Here is a 19,999-nt window from a genome sequence, read left to right as displayed (position 1 = left end):
GCATGTATTAGATACGAACTTGGTCTTACCTCACTGAAAGCAAGATATCACTGGCAGCTGTGTGCTTTTCTTAGGAAATGTTTGATGAACATTGGAGCTGAATCAATTTTGGCTGTATTAGCGACATATATACTCAAATCAAATCATCAATTTGCAGTTGTATGGACTACCTACGTCTATCAAATAATGGTTGCAGCCGAAGTAGATTTAGAAACTCTAATACAGAATCCAGTTTGAGCTAAGAAAAAAATCTTTTTGCATGATTGGTTGGTGAATCGTACTGTCTGTTTGCAATACAGAAATTTTAAGAGTCAACTATTTCCGGATAAAAAAATGGGCACGGTTGAAAACTATTTACTAAAATCTCCATCTCCACAAGTACGCACAGCGATTATGAGAATGCGTTTCAATCTGTGGCTGACTCGAGACATCTTGGCACAGCGGAAACAAATACAAATGATAGATAACTTTTGTAGGTTCTGTCAAAAACTAGATCAAAAAGAAACCTTAGAGCACATTATAGTAGAATGCCCTGCTTTGTGTGCAACAAGGTTTAATGCTTACAGAAAACATATGTCTGTGGTGGCCAACATACAGCCGAGCTTGAGATGGGCCTATTTGTTAAATTCTGCTAATATGAGCATATTTATTGCATCTATAGAGTTTTTGAACTGTCTGAGCTTGCGCTCTACATGCGATGCTTTAATTTCGATTGCATTTTTAAAATAATGAAATATAAAATGGTCTCTATGAATTTTAAAATCATGTACTTTACAATCAATTCACATGTTTGTAAGCAAAAAAGTATTCTAAATCATATTTTTGTATTATTCTTGTAAAAATCATTTCTGATTAAAAACAAGAAATAAATAAAAAAAAAAAAAATATTATGTTGAGGTCTGAGACCAGTAATTACCAGGACCATGAAGATCTGGTAAGTGAAAGGATGTTCTATAACTTGGTGGGCTCTAGCAATTTTTCTTCCACCACAACAGCGTCCTATGATGTGAAAGATTATGTACTAGAGTGGATCTGTCTAAGGGCCCTAGAACCTTTTCCTAAGAGACAAGTGATTTCCCCCAGAGCTTTTAGAAAGGTCGGATTGCTCTCCAACTGGATATAGTACCTGTGGATAGTGAAATCTTAAAGAAGTCACACTGTACAACTAAAGTGATTAGGAACTTGGACACTTAGTACAGGACCATGCCTAATTAGGCCTTTGTGTGTGGCAGCCACACACTTCTGCACAGCTCCAAATAGAAACAAGATCCATACAGCGTCATTCACCACCCCTGCAGAAGAGAAGCCGAAACATCTTGACCTCTACCAACCAGGCAACTCTGATAAGGTCCTAGTGAATCGAACAACTGCCTCGGGGTAGAGATGAAGTTGTAGCCCCAAGGTATCTCAAAATAACACATTATGACCAAGATCAGTGAGGTCAGGCCTGTCTCTCGTGTCATTCCTAAGCTTATCATTAAAGCACGTCAACACTGAAGCCAGTGAATGTGTTTAAGGGGAGACAATCCTCCCCTTAGATTCTGGAGCAGCTCCCGAAGTGCAGGGAGACATTAAGTTATTGGGGATTATCAGTAGGTAACAATAAAAATGTTTCGCAAGTAGAAAGCACAAAAAAGCAGCAGCAGTACACCAAGCTTCTCAGCTCAGGGGCTGTCGCTACTTAAGGTGAGAAGACTTGAGAATTTCCTGACCACCTTGGTCGTAGTACACATGACTCTCTTTTGAGAGTGTCCTTGACAGATCACTGTGCCAATGTAGTAGTTGCCAGAAGGTGCTGTCTTCCTCTTCATTCATCCTCCCTGCCCTCTCCACAGGACACTTGGCTGCTGTAGAAATGGCCTTAGAACGAGATTCATTTGTGTAGGTGGTCAGGGTTTCTTGCAGTGGACCAGAAAACCTGTGGTGGGATAATATTTGATTTTGAATCTTTACCACTTAGACAAATGCTTATTAGGCAACAGTTTCGATATATAGCCAGTGCCCCAAATCATGACCGTTCTCCTAAAGAATGTGCATTATTGCATGCCAGCGTGGGCTCCCCAGAAAGTGCCCAGGACTGAAGTCCATTAACACCCACCTCAAACACTGAGACCTGCTTGTCGGCCTCTGCATCACCCTCTAGTTTGTACAAGGTGATTGCCGTCCTTCTGAAATATCTTCAAAGACAAGCTTTAGACATAAACCAGTAACTAGATGGCTAGTTACTGAGAGCACCTCCATGCAGATGGCCAAAGATTCTGTCTGCCAGACACTGGCCATTCCAATCAATGTGCTGAAATTCACATTGGGTTTTCTCCTGTGGTGACTTCATCTAGCAGAAATGCAGAACACAGGTGGGTGCCTGCTCAATCGTCTATTATTCCAGTATCATGTATGTGTACCCCACAAACAACTTGCCATCTTTTCCCTGGGCTGGTGATGAAGCTAGGGAAGTCTGGGATGCCATCTGATTCGTGATGGCGATGCATATTCAGACTTTCTGACCTGCCAGCCCTTTGATTAATTCAGTCGCTGGTCTTTCCTTGGGGGAGAATCTTGTGGTGACCAGCAGTTGCTGGTTTGTCATCTCTGCACTCAATTTCATAACATGGCAGCCCAATGGTCTTATGGTCATCCTTTTCTTTTCAAGGGTAACATGGAAATGATTAGACTGCAGTACAGGGGGATTGAATTCTCCCACTGGTCTCTGGAGATGAAGGTCAATCTATTGCGATGATGTTTGGGTGACAGTCTATCTGTACATTCTCAACTGGCAGGGCCTAAAATGCAGGTTCATGCATGCAGAACCTACTGGCTGCTATTGCACCTATGGAACCTCTGAAAAAGTGTGCTTTAACATTACAGAAAGCTGTAGTTAAAAATCATGTTGCTCTCTGTACTGGTGCTACATTTGCTTTTCAAGTATGGCCTCACCATTTGGAGCTAAGGCCGCCAGGGATCGGAAATGTGTTTTCCAGGTTGCTGTTACTACAGTGAGAGCTAAATGGGCATTATAGGATCATTCTTCTTCAGAATCTTACACTGACAGTCATAAAGGTAAGGTCTTTCTCAGGACACATCCATCCTATTTTCCAAACTGTTTCTACTTTTCACCTTAATGAGGAGATATGTTTCCCTTCCTTCTTTCCAACCACCTGTTTGGGGGCTGGAAGAGCTTTCCATTGGCTTACCAAGCTAAATGCTTTCAGTCTCCAAATAGACTGTTCATCTCTTAGGATGGCTATGAACCTGGACCTCTGGCTGCAAAGACTCCCCTAGCTAGATCGATGGTTGTTTGCATTTCTGCTCCCCCTACAGGGATTCACACCCATGCTATAAGGGCAAAGGCTTCCTTAAACGTCTTTCAGTGTTGTGTACCTGTGGTGACTACGAGCTGAGCAACGTTGTGGTACACCCTGGTGCATTCTGTAGCCACTACTCCTTGGGTGTCAGACTAACATCCGATGCTGACTTTGGACAAGCCTCATCCTTTTTTGCCTGTGGACCCAATCAATAAACATCCTGCGCCTTCTCCACCAATATAAACACATACTTCGAATGGATTGTGGCCTCCCATGTATTCCTCATCTTTAGATATCTTCCCTTCCAGCTTTAGCTGCTTCGAAAAACGTTTTCTTTGACAGAGGGCACTGTGCGTTGATGCAGATCGATGCAATGTCATTAGAGGGCTCTCATCTCAGGACTGACGTAATTGTCTGTGTATATAGCACGTGCAGTGCCTGTTGGCTTCAGTTCCGTTTTTCCATGATTGCTAAGGCTTCAAGAAATACGGCGCGCTTCATTTTTCTGTGAGAAAAACCTACAACATCGAGTACGATGGCCACGTCTTCGACACCATCAACCCTGAAGACCAGGTAAAAAAATGTCATGACTGCTGCGCCAAGATGTCCCTCACCGATCCTCATCGAGTGTGTCTGTGGTGCCTTTGCATGGAGCATAGGATGGTGGATTGTGAGTCCTGTCAGTACATTACTGGTAAGGCTTTGAAAGAGCATAAAGGGAAATTAGCGGTCGGTAGGACCCCTACTAAGTCCCACTCGATGACTCCATCAAAGCAACGCTTGTCCGACAAGTCGAGAGGCGACTCTCCTTGAAGGAAGAGATGAAAAAGCATTCACGGGCCAGGAGCAGTTCGCACCATTCCTCGTCCTCATCGAAGAAGGTGAAGAAAAGGCAATATAGATCGCCTGCTTCTTCTTCATCTGATTCCTCTCCTGAGAGAAGGATAGCCTGTCCAACTAAATCCTCTACACCAGCTCAGTGAGAGGAATTCAGGAAGGAAATGCTAAATGTTTTCTAGAAGGAGGCCCGACCCCCTAAAAAAAAGAAAACAAAAGCTATACTCTTGTCATGCCATCGGAAACCGACAAGGAAAGGGCTAAGGCTAGATCCTGCGTGCCCGCAAGCCCGGGACGAAGGCCAGAGACCACTTGCGAACCGTTGAGGCCTCAGCAGGAAAGAAAATCATTAAAGACTCCATCGAGTCGTGGGTAGAGCCCTTCGAGTGCTCCTTTGATGCCAAGATCGATGCATAAATCATTGAATACATTGACATGATTAGCGTCGAGAGAAACCGCTGATGCCTTCTTTGCCGAAGCTGTTGATGCCATTACTCTCGAGCCAATCGATACCATTGGCGCCTTTGCCCACAAAACCTCCAGTAATTTCTAAAGACATTGGAAAATCCTATAAGCCTTTGCGAAGGAAGGATTTTTTCAAATCTTTATCCTCTATATATGAGGAGCACAAGCCATCGGACTAGGACAATCCTCTGTTTGGCACTCCGAACGTCCCAGATGCTCTTATATCTGAAGGGTCCAGGTTAAAGGACTTATATGAGAATCTTCAATCTGCTAGTGGTATTGACACATCACCTGAACTTGAGTTTGGCAAGCCAGACCCAGCAGACCATGCAGATGCCTCTTATAGGCAACTTTATGACCAGAGTTACTGACAGACCTGCTCCACCATTCGAGCAGGATGATATGATATGATATGTTTATTTATATAGCGCCTATACACAATGTGTTTCAAAACGCTTCAAGGCAAGGGAGGGAACAAGGGAAAAAACAATGACATTCTTACAGGCCATGAACAGTAAGGATGTGAAATTAACTATCATACTCGGCCTGACAACATTTCAGATAGTGCAAGAGCTAAAACATAGATAAGGAAGGGAGGGGGAGAGTGGGAAGGAATGGAAACAGACAAGCGACTACCGTACTAGGCCTGATGACATTTCTGGTAGAGCTGGAAAAAAAACAAGATGTGAGGGAGAGGGGTGCAGAAAGGTAGGGGAGGAACAAAACAAGCGACTATCATATTAGGCCTGACGACATTTCAGAAAGTGCTGGAGGGGTGGTGGGGAGGAAAAAACCAGTAAGGGGAGGGAGGATGAGACAGACGAGGTTGCTATCATACTAGGTCCAGGGACAATTCTGATAGAGTAAGTGCATAGAAGAAAGTAAGGGGAGGAGATAGGGAAAGGAGGAGAGAACAGAGAGTTAGCAGTCGAAAGAGTGGAGAAGCAAGAGGGGAGAGTGAATACAATTGCAGAAGTCAGTAGTAACACATAATGTTGCAAGCCAGGATACAAGATGAAGATGGGAACAGCATGATTCAGGGCCACCATGAGTACAAGATGCAAAAGAAGTTCAGCATGAGAGTTGCGAAAGGGTGACACACCATGAATGAAGGAAGTCCATAAAAGTCAAATCCAGCATTGTCCACAAGACGGTGATGGTGAAACCAGAAAGTATCAGGACAGACTCCTGCAGAAGTAGGCTTGAGTGGGGTGAGGGGGGATTTGACAGACATTCTCAACAAGGGTCCACAGAAGGATACCGTTCTTCAATTTCATGTTGTCCTCCAAAAAAGGGTAATGGTAAATTTTGAGGTTCCAAGAATCAAGACCTGCAGTGAATAAGAACCTCACCAAGAAGTACAGGCCTTCAAGCAGCGGCTCTGGCTACTTGTCAACCCAACACCAGAGAGCCTGGTGGTTCAAGCGGGGATGTCTACTTCCAAATAGGCTGCATACCCAACCATCCCAACAGATAGGGATGATGAGCGTTTCAACGCTAGGGCAAGGAAGATATTTTCTGATGGAAGTGTACATTCACCCTGTGGGACTGTATAGCTATGGCAGCTGACCATATTCCCAAAGGGGAGGAAAGAGACAGCTCCTGAATATTGTAAGAGATGGTAAGGAGGCTATGTGTGAGTCACTACCATCAGTACTGGACTCGTCTGATAGCATCAGCAGAGTCATGGCAGCAAGCACAGTAATACAGGTTTGCGTGGTTGAGGAAGTCAGGTTTTGCACCGGACGTGGAGTCCTGGCTCTTCAACATGCCCTTTTTGATGGCACCCAGCTGTGTGCAAGGTGACAAAAGCCTAGAGAAGCTACAGACCTTAAAGGCGGCAGCCAAATCCCTTGGTGTCGCCATCAGACAGCCACAACCATCTCACCCCAGCGATATTTTATGATATGATATGGCATTAATAACGCGCCTGTACCAAGTGTTTCTAGGTGCGACAAGACAAGGAGGTGGAAACAAAGGGAGGACAAAATAAAAATCTTACTAGGCCTTGTGTCATTCAGATTGCGCAAGTGCGGGGAAGAGGGACAGGGAGACGTGTCAGGCGGAGTTGAAGGGGGTAGTCCAGTTAACTCACAAGTGCAGCCAGCAGTGGCTCATAAGTGCAGAGAGAAGGGACTGTAGAATTGCAGTTACAGACTCTTAAGTGCTGGGGTGCCCAGAGGCAGTGCAAGGGCAACTGGACATGCAGGAGCATGGGCCCGAGTTCAGAGGGTGACCAGGTGACCAGTGCACGGAGCAGTCAGATGCATCAGCAGGGGAGAGGAAGAGAGAAAGCGGAAGAAAAAGGAGGTTCTTGCGTTACTTCCGGAACCAAAGGTGGTTCTGCTCAAGTTTGAGAGAGGCAGGGAGGCTGTTCCAGAGGGAGGCCCCAGTCGAGGAGATAGATCTGACCCCAACTTTCTGCTTGGAGAAGCGTCTGACTCTCAGAGAGTTGGAGGTGGATGAGCAGAGAGCTCAAGAAGGAAGATGTTTTGGAAGAGAACATTGGAGGGAGAGCTGTCCCAAGCCTCACAAAGCCTTGCGGACAATGCAGAGGGTCTTGAAGTTGATCCTTGTAGCCACGGGGAGCCAGTGAAGAGATTTCAGAGCTGGAGAGATACGATCCCTGGACTTGAGGCCAAGGGCAAGTCTTGCAGTCCTGTTCTGGATAAGTTGTAAAGGTCGAAGAGTAGAGGCAGGAAGATTTAGAAGGAGGCTGTTGCAATAGTCCAGGCTACAGAAACCAGAGCTCTGGAGACCTTGAGCTTCTGGGGGAAAGTGAGGAAAGGAAGAATGCCTCTGGGGAGGTGCAGCTGATAGTTTGACTTCTTAGAGACTTCAGAGATGTGAGGCTAGGAGAAAAGGGTGGAGTCGAAGATGACACCAAGGTTCTTAGCCTCACAGGAAGGAGCAGGAAGAGGGCCCAGAGTAGGCAGCCAGAGAGAGAGAGAGAGAGAGGAAAGGAGGGAGCGGGTGTCCCAAAGATGAGAATCTCAGTCTTACTTGAATTAAGGCAGAGATCATTGGTAGCACACCATTCAGGAATTGCAGCCAGACAATCTGGTATGAGAAAAGAAGCAGAGGTGGCTGAGGGTAGCCTGAAAGAGAGCTTAGTGTCATCCGCATAACATTGAAAATTGGAGCAGAAAGTAGCGATGCAGTGGGCAAGAGGTACCAGGTAGTGGGTGAAGAGCCAGGGAGGAAGGTTAGACCCCTGGGGAACACTACAAGTAGAGAGAGAGATAGAAGAGAGGAAAGACCCCAGTTGGATCTGAGTGGGTCGGTCAGTGAGATAGGAGGTCAACCAGCCCAGGGCCTCATCAGTAATACCAAGGTTGTCACAGAGGCGATTGAGCAGGATGGCATGGTTGGCAGTGTCAAAAGCAGAGGATAGATCAAGCAGAATGAGGGCAGAAGGGAGATTAGAGTCAATATTGGAAAGCAAGTCTTCACAGGTGTTCACGAGAGCAGTTTCCATGCTTCCGGCAGCTCTGAAGCCAGACTGGTGGTCATGGAGGCAAGCAACAGATTCAGTATGTAGATTAAGCTGGGAGATGGTCAGCTTTTCCAAGAGTTTACCCAGGAAAGGAGTGATGGAGATCAGGCGATTGTAAGCCCGGAGAGGAAGGATCGGCAGAGGGCTTCTTTAGAAGGGGGTGCACAAGGGAGTATTTAAGGGGGAGGGTAAAGTTCCAGTGGCAAAGGAGTGATTGCATGAATCGGCCAAGGTTGGAGCAAGGGTGTCAATGTGGTCCTTGATGGTTCTGGATGAGCAGGAGAGAGCCTGCTTTAATGAGGCTTTCATAGATAGGACTTGTCTAGAAACATTTTCAGGGGTGAACAGGGGAAAGGAGGAGGAGAGACGGCCTCAGATGGGCCCGGAGTGGTAGATGAGGAGGTAGAGGAATAGGGGGAGGACAGGATGTCCTGGATTATCTTGGAGGGGTAGGTCTCCTTTTGTTTCTACTCCTCAGTTGGAAGAGCAAGAGCACTGGCTAGTCAAAGAGGCCAAAGAAGATTCCCTTGAAAAGCTGGCTACGGTGCTATCGTCTAATATTTCACCAACAGGACTCCGAGGCTATGTTAGAACAAATCCAAAAATCCAACTCCAGAGAATTTTGGAGTCTAGTCAACCCACGGGCCAAAGAAGCAACCACAATGGTGCTGAACAGTATCTCCGAAGCAACGTGGATTGGGTTTTACTCAACACTGTTTAGATCTCCAGACTCGGTAGTGGGGCCTTCACTTTTGCAGTCGACAGCACCTTGGGTTGACCTCTCTGATAAAACCGAAATCTTGGACAAAATATCCAAGTTAAAGAAATCAAGGGCACCTGGGCCAGACGGTCTGTCTAACGAAAATTTGAAATCTGCCCCAGAAGACTGGACTAATCTCCTGAGTCTAATTTTTCAGAAATGCACAATCTTCAGCACAATCCCGCCTTCTTGGACCTCAGCAGTCATCATCCCAATATTTAAAAAAGGAAGAAAGGATGACCCTAGGAACTTTCGCCCAGTAGCTCTCCTTGACATTATTGGGAAGGTCTATGGGTCCCTTCTGTTAGACCACTTCAATCAATGGGCAGAAAGTGCACCCTGTAATGACCCTCTTCAATCTGGGTTCAAAAAGGGAGTAGGAACGAGTATCAACATCTTTATTCTCAGTCTACTAAAGGCAAAAGCCCGTGAAACCAATCAGAACTTATACCTGGCATTCATAGACCTCACCCAGGCCTTTGACCTAGTCAATCGCAGGAAACTTTGGGAAAAACTCATCATTTGGGATTGTCCTCAGGAGATCTTGAACCCGATTAAAGCACTTCATGCTTCTACATCAGTGCAGGTGCGATTGAACACCAGTGGTCTGCTCTCATCATCTATAATAACCGATAGAGGGGTCAAACAAGGCTGTCCCCTAGCTCCAGCCCTTTTTCTTTCTTACTTCGGGGACTATAAAGAAATCTCAACCACAACATGAGCATTTCCCCCAGAATTGGGCAAGTAGAAGATTCCAAGACTCTTATACGCAGACAACCTTATCCAACTCGACCAGACCCCAATCGGTTTACAACGCCAGTTGTCTGCATTGACCACATACACAGCTGCTAATGATTTAGAAGTAAATAAACAAAAAAACAAAGATCATGGTGTTTGCAAAAAATCACAAAATTAAGATCAACTCATGGTTCTTGTCTGGAAATAAAATCGAACAAGTGGCGGAATTTAAATATCTTGGAGTTCTCATTGACTCAACACCGAAAGATTCAGCGATGCAATGCCATCTTTTTGAAAAAATGAAATCTTTTGTCTCACAAGCAAAAATACTGGACAAAAAATATGGGCGCTTTTCATTGATGCCCCTACTCAAATTCTATCGAGGCAAAGTTATCCCAGCTATTACATATGGAGCCGACGCTATGCCATCTCTCCCCAACTCTCTGTGGGTCAGACTTGAGAGTCTCTTCTGGCGTTCCGTTCTGAATTTACCATCTTCTACTCCGATGGCCTTGATAAAACGCAAACTCTCTCTTTCATCTTTAGAGTCAACAGTTAAAAGGGCGTCCGCCATGCTATACCGGAAGATCAAAGATCCTTCTTCTCCATCAATTTTCGTGATGGTACAGGCGGAAATGAACAAAAGCAAAAGCACATTTCTATCCAAATGGGAATCAATCTGTTTACAGCAACTTGAAATTTGCGGCAGCTCCATGGAAGAACTTTTGTTTAATCCAACAAAAACTAAAACCCGTATGGAGGAAACGGATTGGATCAACACATTGGAAAAAGCAGCTGAGTACAAACTGACTAGCCACCTACCTCCAACATGCAGAAAATTGAATGAAGTTCAACCTTTTCTGTTAAAACATCCTAGTAGAAAAACTCGGAACACTCTTCTACGTGCGAGGCTTAATTTGTTACCGACGAACGAAATACTGCACATAAGAGGCCTCTCTCCATCTAATACCTGCCGCTTTTGCAATGACATCGAACAAAGCGAAACAGTACGGCACCTTTTATTAATATGCCCAGGAACAGACAAATTGAGAACGCCGTATATACTGCATCACTTAAAGAATGCTTACCTGATTGATGAGGCACTTTGGTGGGAGCGTCTAATAGGAGGTTTAAGACCATCTTGGACTATAGCAGCCGCAAATATTCTGGATCAAATCTTCGTATAATCAGCTTCGGAGACTCAGCAGTGTGGTCCCACGTGAAGGCAGGCTCAAGGGGTGACACCTCTTGGTGGCGGGAGGGTCGGCCCACTTTGTCAAGATGGTAGGAAACGATCTCATCTGGCGCCTCTACCCTCGCCCTCACTTTCAATCTTCACACTTCTCCTTCTTCAAGCTCTGACTTCTGCATTGACTTTATGCTTTGACTTTGGACAAAACACTTTTGTGAAGTTTTCTCCTCAGAAACAATAGAAGTATTTTTTTTTTTTCTGTGTTCATCTTCTTGTAAAAATCACTTCGGTGATTATATACTCGTAATATAAAAAAATTTAAAAAAAGAAGATTCCCTTGTGGTGGACGAGGGAGAGGTGCCCAAGCAACAGCTATTGTACCATCAGCCGTTGCTTCAGCCACCTCAAAACCTCTCAGAGGCCTTAAGCCACTAGACCCCAGTGGGAGGCAATCTCTCATAGCATCTGCAAGAATGGTGGGGTATTACTTCAGATATGTTGGCGTTGGAAACTGTAGCCTAGGGTTACTGCCTCCCTGTTCTAAGAAGGCCTCAGGACCATCCAACGGGAAGCCACTCTTTCAAAGTTCCAGATCCCTTCCGGGTCCGTAACTTGTGCAGGAAATTATCAGCCTGCTAGAGAAAGGTGCTATAGAACTAGCGTGCTGTAATGGAGAAGAACAAAGGGTGGTCTCCTTATTTCCTAATCCCCAAGAAGGACGGAGCATTGAGACCCATTTTGGACTTGAGATGCTTGAACAAGTTCCTCAGGAAGGACAAGTTCAAAATGGTTACCCTTTCCCAGATTCTTCAGGACCTCCAGCTTCAGGATTGGATGGTGTATAACTGGGGGGGTGGTAACCGCCGAAAAAATTCAAACCATTCTCAAATTGTAGAATGTTATGTTGTATCCAGGGAACTGTAGTGGTGTTGAAAATAATCACCCTATTCCCAACATGCAAGTATTTGAAATTATACATTTTAACAAAACAACAGAAGATATTAGAATCAATCATAACAACTGTTGTAAACTCCTTAATTTAGGGGACACGTGTTTATTTACATGTATTATCAATGAAAATCAAATAAACATCATATCTACACAGGAAAGAATCCTTGTCATTGTAAAATCAAATAAACATCATATATACACAAGAAAAAATCATTGTCATTGTATGTAATCAAGGAAAGTAGACAATATTTAGAACCAGGTTTACCCACATCTGAGACAAAACATAGGTTCTGAAATAAGAATGAAAGACAATATTAAATTTACTAGGAGATTGCTTTCTGTATGGAAATCTTTCTGAAAAACAATTGGTTCTTAGTATTTAAACCGAAGACGAAAGGTGAGCATAAGCGATTTTTACTGATGCTGTAGTCTTCTAACAGAACTTAACTGGTTTGTAGTACGACCAGTGTTAGCACAACGGATTGTAATACAATCAAACCAAACAAAAATTGTAACTAAGATTCAATGCATTTTGTTCTGTAAATGCCGTTTGGTAACTGTAAACAAAATCATTGTGGTTAGGCAAAAAGACATCTCAAATGCTGCAAGGCCTAACTCTTTTGGTTTAATTAGTAAAGCAAAGTTCTGTTGTTTGTGGTGAAATCTTGCACATTAGTGGATTGTGTGGTGTCATTGGACCTCCAGGATGCTTATTTTCATGTGCTGATCAACCACAAGCACAGAAAGTACCTGAGTTCGCCGTTGGCGGTTCTCATGATCAGTTTCGAGTTCTGCCATTCGGGGTTTCACCAAGTTGATGGCGGTGGTGGCAGTAAGTCTCAGGAGAGGGTGATTCACGTCTACCCTTACCTGGACAATTGGCTGATCGGGGCTTGTACTCCCGAGCAGGCCCTGGAACATCTCAGCATAACCTGCCACTCTCTCCACAGACTCGGCTTCTCCCTCTATTACAAGAAATCCCAAATGATACCATCTCAAAGACTCCAATTCATCAGAGCAGTCCAGAATACATCTTTGAGAAAAGCCTTGCCACCCGAGGTGAGGGCTCGGCACATTCTTCAGATGGTCACCAAATTCCAGAGTGCCCAGCGTCATCCGGCCTTTGACTTTTTGAGGTTGCTCAGCCTCATGGCATCCTGCATTTTCCTGGTGCCAGAGGCTTGCCTGAGGATGAGATCCCTCCAATGGGCCCTCAGTGGTCTCAGTTCTCGGGCAAGATGTCAGATCTGCTTCAGGTTCCAAACAGGGTCGCACAGGATCTCCTGTGGTGGGCCAGGGAACCTTTCTGGAAACCATGGCATGAGATAACAGTAGTTATGAATGTCTCAGTCACGGGGTGGGGAGCTCACACCAACGATCTGCCAGTCAGCGGTCGTTGGTCACCATCGGAGTCCAAACTACACATCAACCTTTTGGAACTGAGGGCAAGACTAGCGCTGAAGGCCTTTCTGCCCTCATTATGGGGAAAGAATGTCCTGATAATGACAGACAACATAGTGGCCATGTACTACCTCAACAAGAGAGGCGATGTAGGTTCACTACCACTGTGCAGAGAAGCAATGCAGCTATGGTCCTGGGCAATTCAAGAAGGAATCTCTCTATCAACAGTTCACCTAGCCGGAGAGGAGAACACGGCGGCAAATGCTCTGAGTAGGCAGAGCACTGTCTCTCATGAGACGGAACTAGCTTGGGAAGTCCTTCAGGAGATCTTCACCGTTTGGGGAAGCCCTCAAGTAGATCTGTTCGTGACCAGTGTCAACCGGGAGTGCGATCTGTTCGGCTCCAGGGAATTTCCCCCAAGAGGAGCTCTAGGAGACGTGTTCGTAGTGGACTGGGAATTTCCACTCCTGTACACGTTTATCCCAGTCATTCCTCACGTGATCAGGAGGTTGAGAAAGTTTTGGAAATCCATTAACCTAATTGCTCCAGGTTGGGCGAGGAGGACGTGGTGCCCGGGCCTTCTGGACATGTTCCGCTGCCCTCCAATAGGTCTTCCATAAAGAGAGACCTTTGCTCGTTCTCCATCCAGAGGTCAAGACACTCAACCTTGATGCATGGTTTCTGAGTGGTTGAGATATAAGGATTTGGACCTCCTGGGTGACGTAATGGAGATTTTGCTTTCGGCCATGAGGTCAGCAACATAACCCTTGTACCTCTGCCGTTGGAATACATTCTGCAGCTGGTGCAGAGAAAAGAGTGTGGACCATTTTAAGTGCAGTGCACCTATGGTGTTGTCCATTTTGTTGCATTTGGCAATTCTGGGGCTCCAGATTGGAAAAATAAAAGGGTATTTGGCAGCACTTTCAATCTTCAAGCGCACATCGGAAGAGGTATCATATTTCAAGATGCCATTGATCATACAATTTCTTAAAAGGGCTCACTAGCATGTTCCCTCCTACACCTTTACAAGTGTCGATTTGGGATCTTAATCTTGTGCTGGCATTTTTTTTCATGTGTGCTCCCTTTGAGCGACTCCATTCATGTCCACTAAGGCTACTAACATTTAAAACCATACTGTTAGTTGCGTTGGCATCAGCCCGCAGGGTGAGTTGCAGGCCTTATCTATTAAGCCACCATTTACAATTTTTTACAAGGAAAAGGTTCTCCTTAGGGCAAAACCTTTTTTTTGACAAACATGTTATCAGATTTTCATTTATCCCAGGAAATTGTGCTTCCAACATTCTATCCACCTCCTCATCCTGGCAAGGTAGAGGAAAGGCTTTGTAGGCTTGATCCCAGAAGGGCTTTGAGCTTGTACGTTTCACAAATTGTATTGTATTGTATTTGGTTATTTATATAGCGTTCTTTCCCCACTTGTGTGGCCTCAATGTGCTTTTCCCAGTTGGAAAACGCCCTTGGCGACCGTAGTCGATGTGTTCAGAAATTCTAGGGAGTTCAGCTTAGGAGATGCATGTGTGCATGTTGCCGTTCTAAGACTTGGGTGGCTGGCAAGGCTCCACTAAGCAGCCCCAGGAGAGGTCAGACACGTGGGTCGGTGCTGTTGGGAGATAGATTGCTATTGTTAAGAGAATCTTTGTAAGGCCAGCTACACTGGGTTCCTTTCGGTTGGTAGTCTCTGTATGCTAGTGGCAGAGGTATTGAGGTATGTCAGGTGTTTCAGTCTGGGCGGCTATGTGTGGTGCTAGACCGGAGGAGCTTAGCCATAGCTGTATTCTATCGTGCATGGATGCTTGGCCGTGCCTGCGGTCTGTGTCCACACTAGTGGTGTGAGATATACGTACTGTAAACTGCAAGATTGTTTGGCAGAGGCAATATTTGTCCAGGTTTAGAACTGAGAGTCCTATACCAATGGGCCTAGGTTTCACAATGTAGCAGGTTTCAGCATATAGTAAACACCGTTAGAGGCTATAGCTAGATTTGAGAACCCTGTATAGTGGGAGAGAGGCCTAGGTTTAACAATGGAGAAGGTATAAGCCAATAGTAAACAAAGATGGAGGTTACACCTAGATTTGAGAATCCTGTATAGTGTGAGATAGGCCTAGGTATCACAACACGGTAGGTTTCAGCATAGAGTAAACAGAGATGGAGGCCACCCCCGAGAATCTTGTACAGTGGTAGAGCGGGCGGGGTTTCAAATGCAGTAGGCTTCATCATATAATAAACAAAGAAAGGAGGCTAGACCTAGATTTGATAATCCTGTATGGTGGGAGAGAGGGCTATGCTTCACAAAGCCATAGGTTTCAGCCTATAGTATGGTAGGTTTCCGTAGTATAACAGGATTTGGGAGTATATTTTCAGTGGGAGCTGCTAGTATTGAGAGTTCCCTGAATGACGGAAGCAGGTTAACAATCGCAGTGATTAATAAGTGATGGGTGTGCGCTACCCTGGGCTGCTTATCTCATTGTTCGTGGCCTCTCATGTCGAATGGCGAAAATACGTCAGCATGACCAGCTTTTCATTGGGTACACTGGACATACACTGGGACTTCCTGTTACAAAACAAACTTTGTCCAGATGGATCATTCTTGCTATTACAGAATCCTACAGATTGGCTCGAAAGGAGCCACCTGAAGACCTGAGAGCTAATTCCACAAGGGACATAGCGACATCTTGTGCTCTGCAAAGAGGGGTGTCTATAAAAGACATTTGTGCGGCAGCCACTTGGTCTACCATTCATGCATTTAAAAAGCATTACTGTCTGGATTCATCCTCTAGCCAGGAAGGATGATTTGGGAAAACTGTCCTATATTCAATCCATGACAAATCTTAAGTCTGAAAATTCATACTCCCTCCTCCAAAACCTAACACTGCTTTGGGAGTCTATCATAACATGAGGAATACGTGGGAGGACACAATCCATTTGAACAACATGTTACTTACCCCTGGTAACGTTCTTTCGACTTGATGTTCCTCCCATGTATTCCACATCGTCCCTCCCAGCCTACCCCGCTGTAGAATTTCCAGCAATTACACTTTACGCTCTTTCAAAGTCTGGTACTGTCTGGTACTCATTGATGCTGGTAATTGTCAGAGAGGAAGGCATAAAAACAGAACTGAAGCCAATGGGCGATGCGCGTGCTATATATACTGACAATGACGTTAATCGTGAGATGGGAGCCCTCGAGGGACATCGAGTCGACCAAATTGACGTGCAGCGCCTTCTGCCTAAAAACGTTTTCCGAAGCAGCTAAAGCTGGAAGGGAAAATATCTAAAGATGAGGAATATGTGGGAGCAACCGGCAGTCGAAAGAATGTTAACAGGGGTAAGTAACTTGTTATTTGGAGAAATTACTATTGGCACTAGTCAGTACAAGTTATTCGCTATATTGACTCTTGTATTAGTTGTCCTTATTCCCCCTTCCTAGCTGCACCAGCCCTCCCATCTGCTCTCTTTGCCTAGAAAATTACTATGGTTGAGAAAAAGGGATTGAGCTAAAGGGAGGTGGCAGGCTCATGGGGGAGAAGAGTCTGTGACCCCACATTCAGCCAACCCCCTCACCCCCAATATTTTGTATAGGTACTGCTGGATAATGACGGTGCTGGTCCATGCGCTGCCACAATAGAACATCTAGTGAGCCAGAAAGAAGTGGTGGAAAGATTACCAGGATAACGGCCACTTTGGTGAATAACTTCTGCTGCCCCTCAAGCTCCATGGGAATTAAAAGCCATGCTTCTGCATTCACCATCGTTTGGAGGGAGCTGGTACACTCCTAACAATTCAGATGTCTTCACAGACTTCAGTTAGTCACTCTGCCAAACAAATAACTTCACACTCCACACAATCCCACGATCATCATCCTCCCACACTTGCACCCCCAATGAACCTGCATCCCCTTCCAAACAATTGTTTCTTTCCATTGATTGCATTGGAGTAATTCTCCCAAACTGGGGACTCGGTAGGTTGAGACCTATGGAATACTATTGTGCACATTGACTTATATCTTCCCTACTGTCCAGCCACTGAAAGAGCACACACCTGCTGCTGTCCTGGCTAAGCCATGGTCTTGTTGGCCTTCAGTGTAGTTTTGTTAATAGTGTGCCTTATTCTGACACTTTACCACCTGTCTGCTTCATCCTTGTATTCACTGCTTTCTCTGTCTTGTGCTGTCCTTGTGTTTGTGTTTCCACCCATGGCACTTGTTGGGACCGCCTTTGTAATGCCATTATCCATTGATGGGTGGGCACTTAGAATTCTGAGTGCGAGGTCGACAGGGGTGCACGTTTGGGTATCTCTTCTAGGTGGGCTACGGTCAAGGCTTATTGTGCTCAGATAGAGGCCTGCAGCTGCACTAGGGGGCCATGATAAAAAGTTCAGAGATGGCTCAGAAGCAGGGTTTGACAGCTTCTCTCCAAATTTTGCTACTAAAAGTCACATATCCTCTTTGCAGGTTGCTGGGAAAACGGGAGTTGAAAGATATGTGAGTAGTCCAGGTGTAAAAGTATTTCAAAGGGTCGCAGTGCCCTTTTCAAACATATCATTAATGGTAATTAGACACCACTAGATTAACAGGACGCACAGACGGTACAGTATGTGATGTATACTCTTTGGGTGTATGTTTTCTACTCTACATATGCGTACTTTATGTTCTCTGTGTGCATGATGTTTTTCACTTAGTGTGTGTGATGCGTAGTGTACAAGTGGTATACTGTGAGCATCTTATGTAAAGCGCAAGGAGTGTCAGTGGTGTATGTTTTGCAAGAGCATATATTCTCTTTGAGTTGGCAATATTTATGTGAGTGTGAGTGGCGTGTGTGCGGTGAGTATCGATAGTGTATGTTCTATGAGCAGATGGTCATTTCATGTGGGCATGGATGAGGTATTTATTGTTCTGTGCATGTTAATGGTGCATGTTTTGTTCTGTGAGTTGAGTTTGCATTTGTCAGTGCAGGTTGTTTATTCTCTGTGAGTGGATTGTCTATGTTGTGCAGTTGTGCATGCTCGATCTGCTGATGTGTGATGTATGTTGTTTGAGTGGTATGCTATATGTCGTGTGAGTGTGGATGCTGGACATCCTTTGAGTACCATAGTGTATGTTATGAGAGGGTACAGTATGTTTTGTGTGTCTGGATGATGTATGTTCTGTAAGTGTGTACTGCACTTTTCTGACCAGTGTGTGTGTGTTTGTGTGCTGTGATGCTCTTTAGAGTGTAGCTGTTGTGCAAGTCTTCATAGTCTATGAGGTCACTTTGTCTTCTTTTATGGACAAAGGGTGTACATTCTGACAGTGTGGATTGAGCATTGCATATGAGTCTTGATAGCACATTTTCTCACAGTGTGAAAGAAAGTTGTAGGTTCTTTTTTATGGGTGGAATATGTTCTGACAGTGTGATTGGGAAATGTTCAGTGATTTTGCCTAGTAAATGTCATATCTGTGAGTGGCTTGTGCTTGTGCTGTGATTGAATATGCATATGCGATCCTATTGTAGATGTGTATGTTCTTTCAAAGTAGTTACTTTATGTTTCCTAAGCATGGGCTGTGAATGTTCAAAATGTGTAAATAATGTATGAAAATAATAATGATGTCAAGATTTGATATATAGTGTTTCATGCCGGATTCCTCCCTTTCTCAGTTCTGCTATAATAGCTGTTATTATTACTCAATGTACTCAGTGTATCAATGACTTCTAATTGTGTGGATGGTGCATGTTCTCAGGGTGTAGATGGATTTGTTCTATGAGTGTGAATAGTGTGTGTTATGCAAAAGTATCTAGTATGCTCTAAGGAAGCGGTTGGTGTGTACTTTATAACTGCCATTTGTGTATCTTCTATCATTGTGATCATAGTATGTTTAGTTGGGGTGACTGTTGTACAATTTCTGAGTAATAATATGCTTTGTGCGTTGTATGCTCTGTAAATGTGACTGTAATTTGTATGTAATACTAGACAGCACAAGAGAGCAGACGGAACAGGTCACGGGATCTAGCTCCGCCCTTCCATCAGCTACACTCCCAGTCTGGCTTGCTGTCCAATTCCACCCCATCCATCCACCATAATGAAAGTCTGCATGGTCCAGAAATAGCCAGAGAGCACTGGAGAGCAGATGAGCAGATCAGGTGACCTAGCTCACCCGCCCACTAGCTACACTGCCAATCTGCTTGCTGCCTGCTCCTGACCTCCCAGCCAACATACTAAAAGCCCCCAAGGACTAGAAAACACCACACTTCACCGGAGAGCAGACACAGCATGTCACCTGACGTAGCTCCTCCCACTAGACTGCCAATTCGTCTTGCTAGCCACTCCTAACTAAACTGTCTATCCAGGGCCTACCATCACTTGGGTTTCTTCAGCAAAGGGCAGTTGAGGAAAAGAGCGACTCCTGTTGGGTGGTGACCAGGTTGGGCTCTGAAGGACCCTGGACCAAAACTCCAGCTTGTTGAGCTCCAGGTAAGCATTGCATTGAATAAAATGTTTTTCACCCAGTCACTCTCCACAGCATATCCCCACAATCACTCGACAGCACCAAGCACACTGTCCCCAGCCATCATCACAGATTACGCTTTGAAGCATGACATCCTACATCACAACACACAAACTGATGTTCACCGATGTCCGCGCTGCCATCATCCGCGCAGTAGAAATCGCATATCTCATCACCGCCCATGACTTGGACACCATATTAATTACTGAGACTTGGCTGGCATACAGCTCTACCCATATCTTAACCATTCTCTTCCCCAATGGTTACATCATCAAACATACAAACTGGCCGAACACAAGGGATGGTGCCTCACTGTCATCCACAAGATCTTGCACGCCTGCACCAGACTTGACACCAC

At 45.0% G+C, this 19,999-nt stretch overlaps 1 protein-coding gene across 18 annotated transcripts in view; it reads left to right on the top strand.

The window, feature by feature from the left end:
* CACNA1A (calcium voltage-gated channel subunit alpha1 A) overlaps positions 1-19,999 on the top strand; it is a 2,932,691-nt gene that overhangs the window by 699,040 nt on the left and 2,213,652 nt on the right. For 11 of the 18 annotated variants that reach the window (XM_069604313.1, XM_069604311.1, XM_069604309.1 and 8 more), the window contains exon 4: positions 17,611-17,640. The exons of the other annotated variants lie outside the window; for them this stretch is intronic. In XM_069604313.1, coding sequence (XP_069460414.1) covers positions 17,611-17,640 — 30 coding nt within the window. The remainder of the gene's footprint in view (positions 1-17,610; positions 17,641-19,999) is intronic. 18 annotated transcript variants of the gene reach the window in all.

This window comes from Ambystoma mexicanum, chromosome 3q, assembly GCF_040938575.1.
Source record: "Ambystoma mexicanum isolate Mex_15411 chromosome 3q, UKY_AmexF1_1, whole genome shotgun sequence".
Classification (NCBI taxonomy): Eukaryota; Metazoa; Chordata; class Amphibia; order Caudata; family Ambystomatidae; genus Ambystoma; species Ambystoma mexicanum.
The sequence above is the reverse complement of the archived record's forward strand: the minus strand, read 5'-3'. Positions and strand labels throughout refer to the sequence as shown.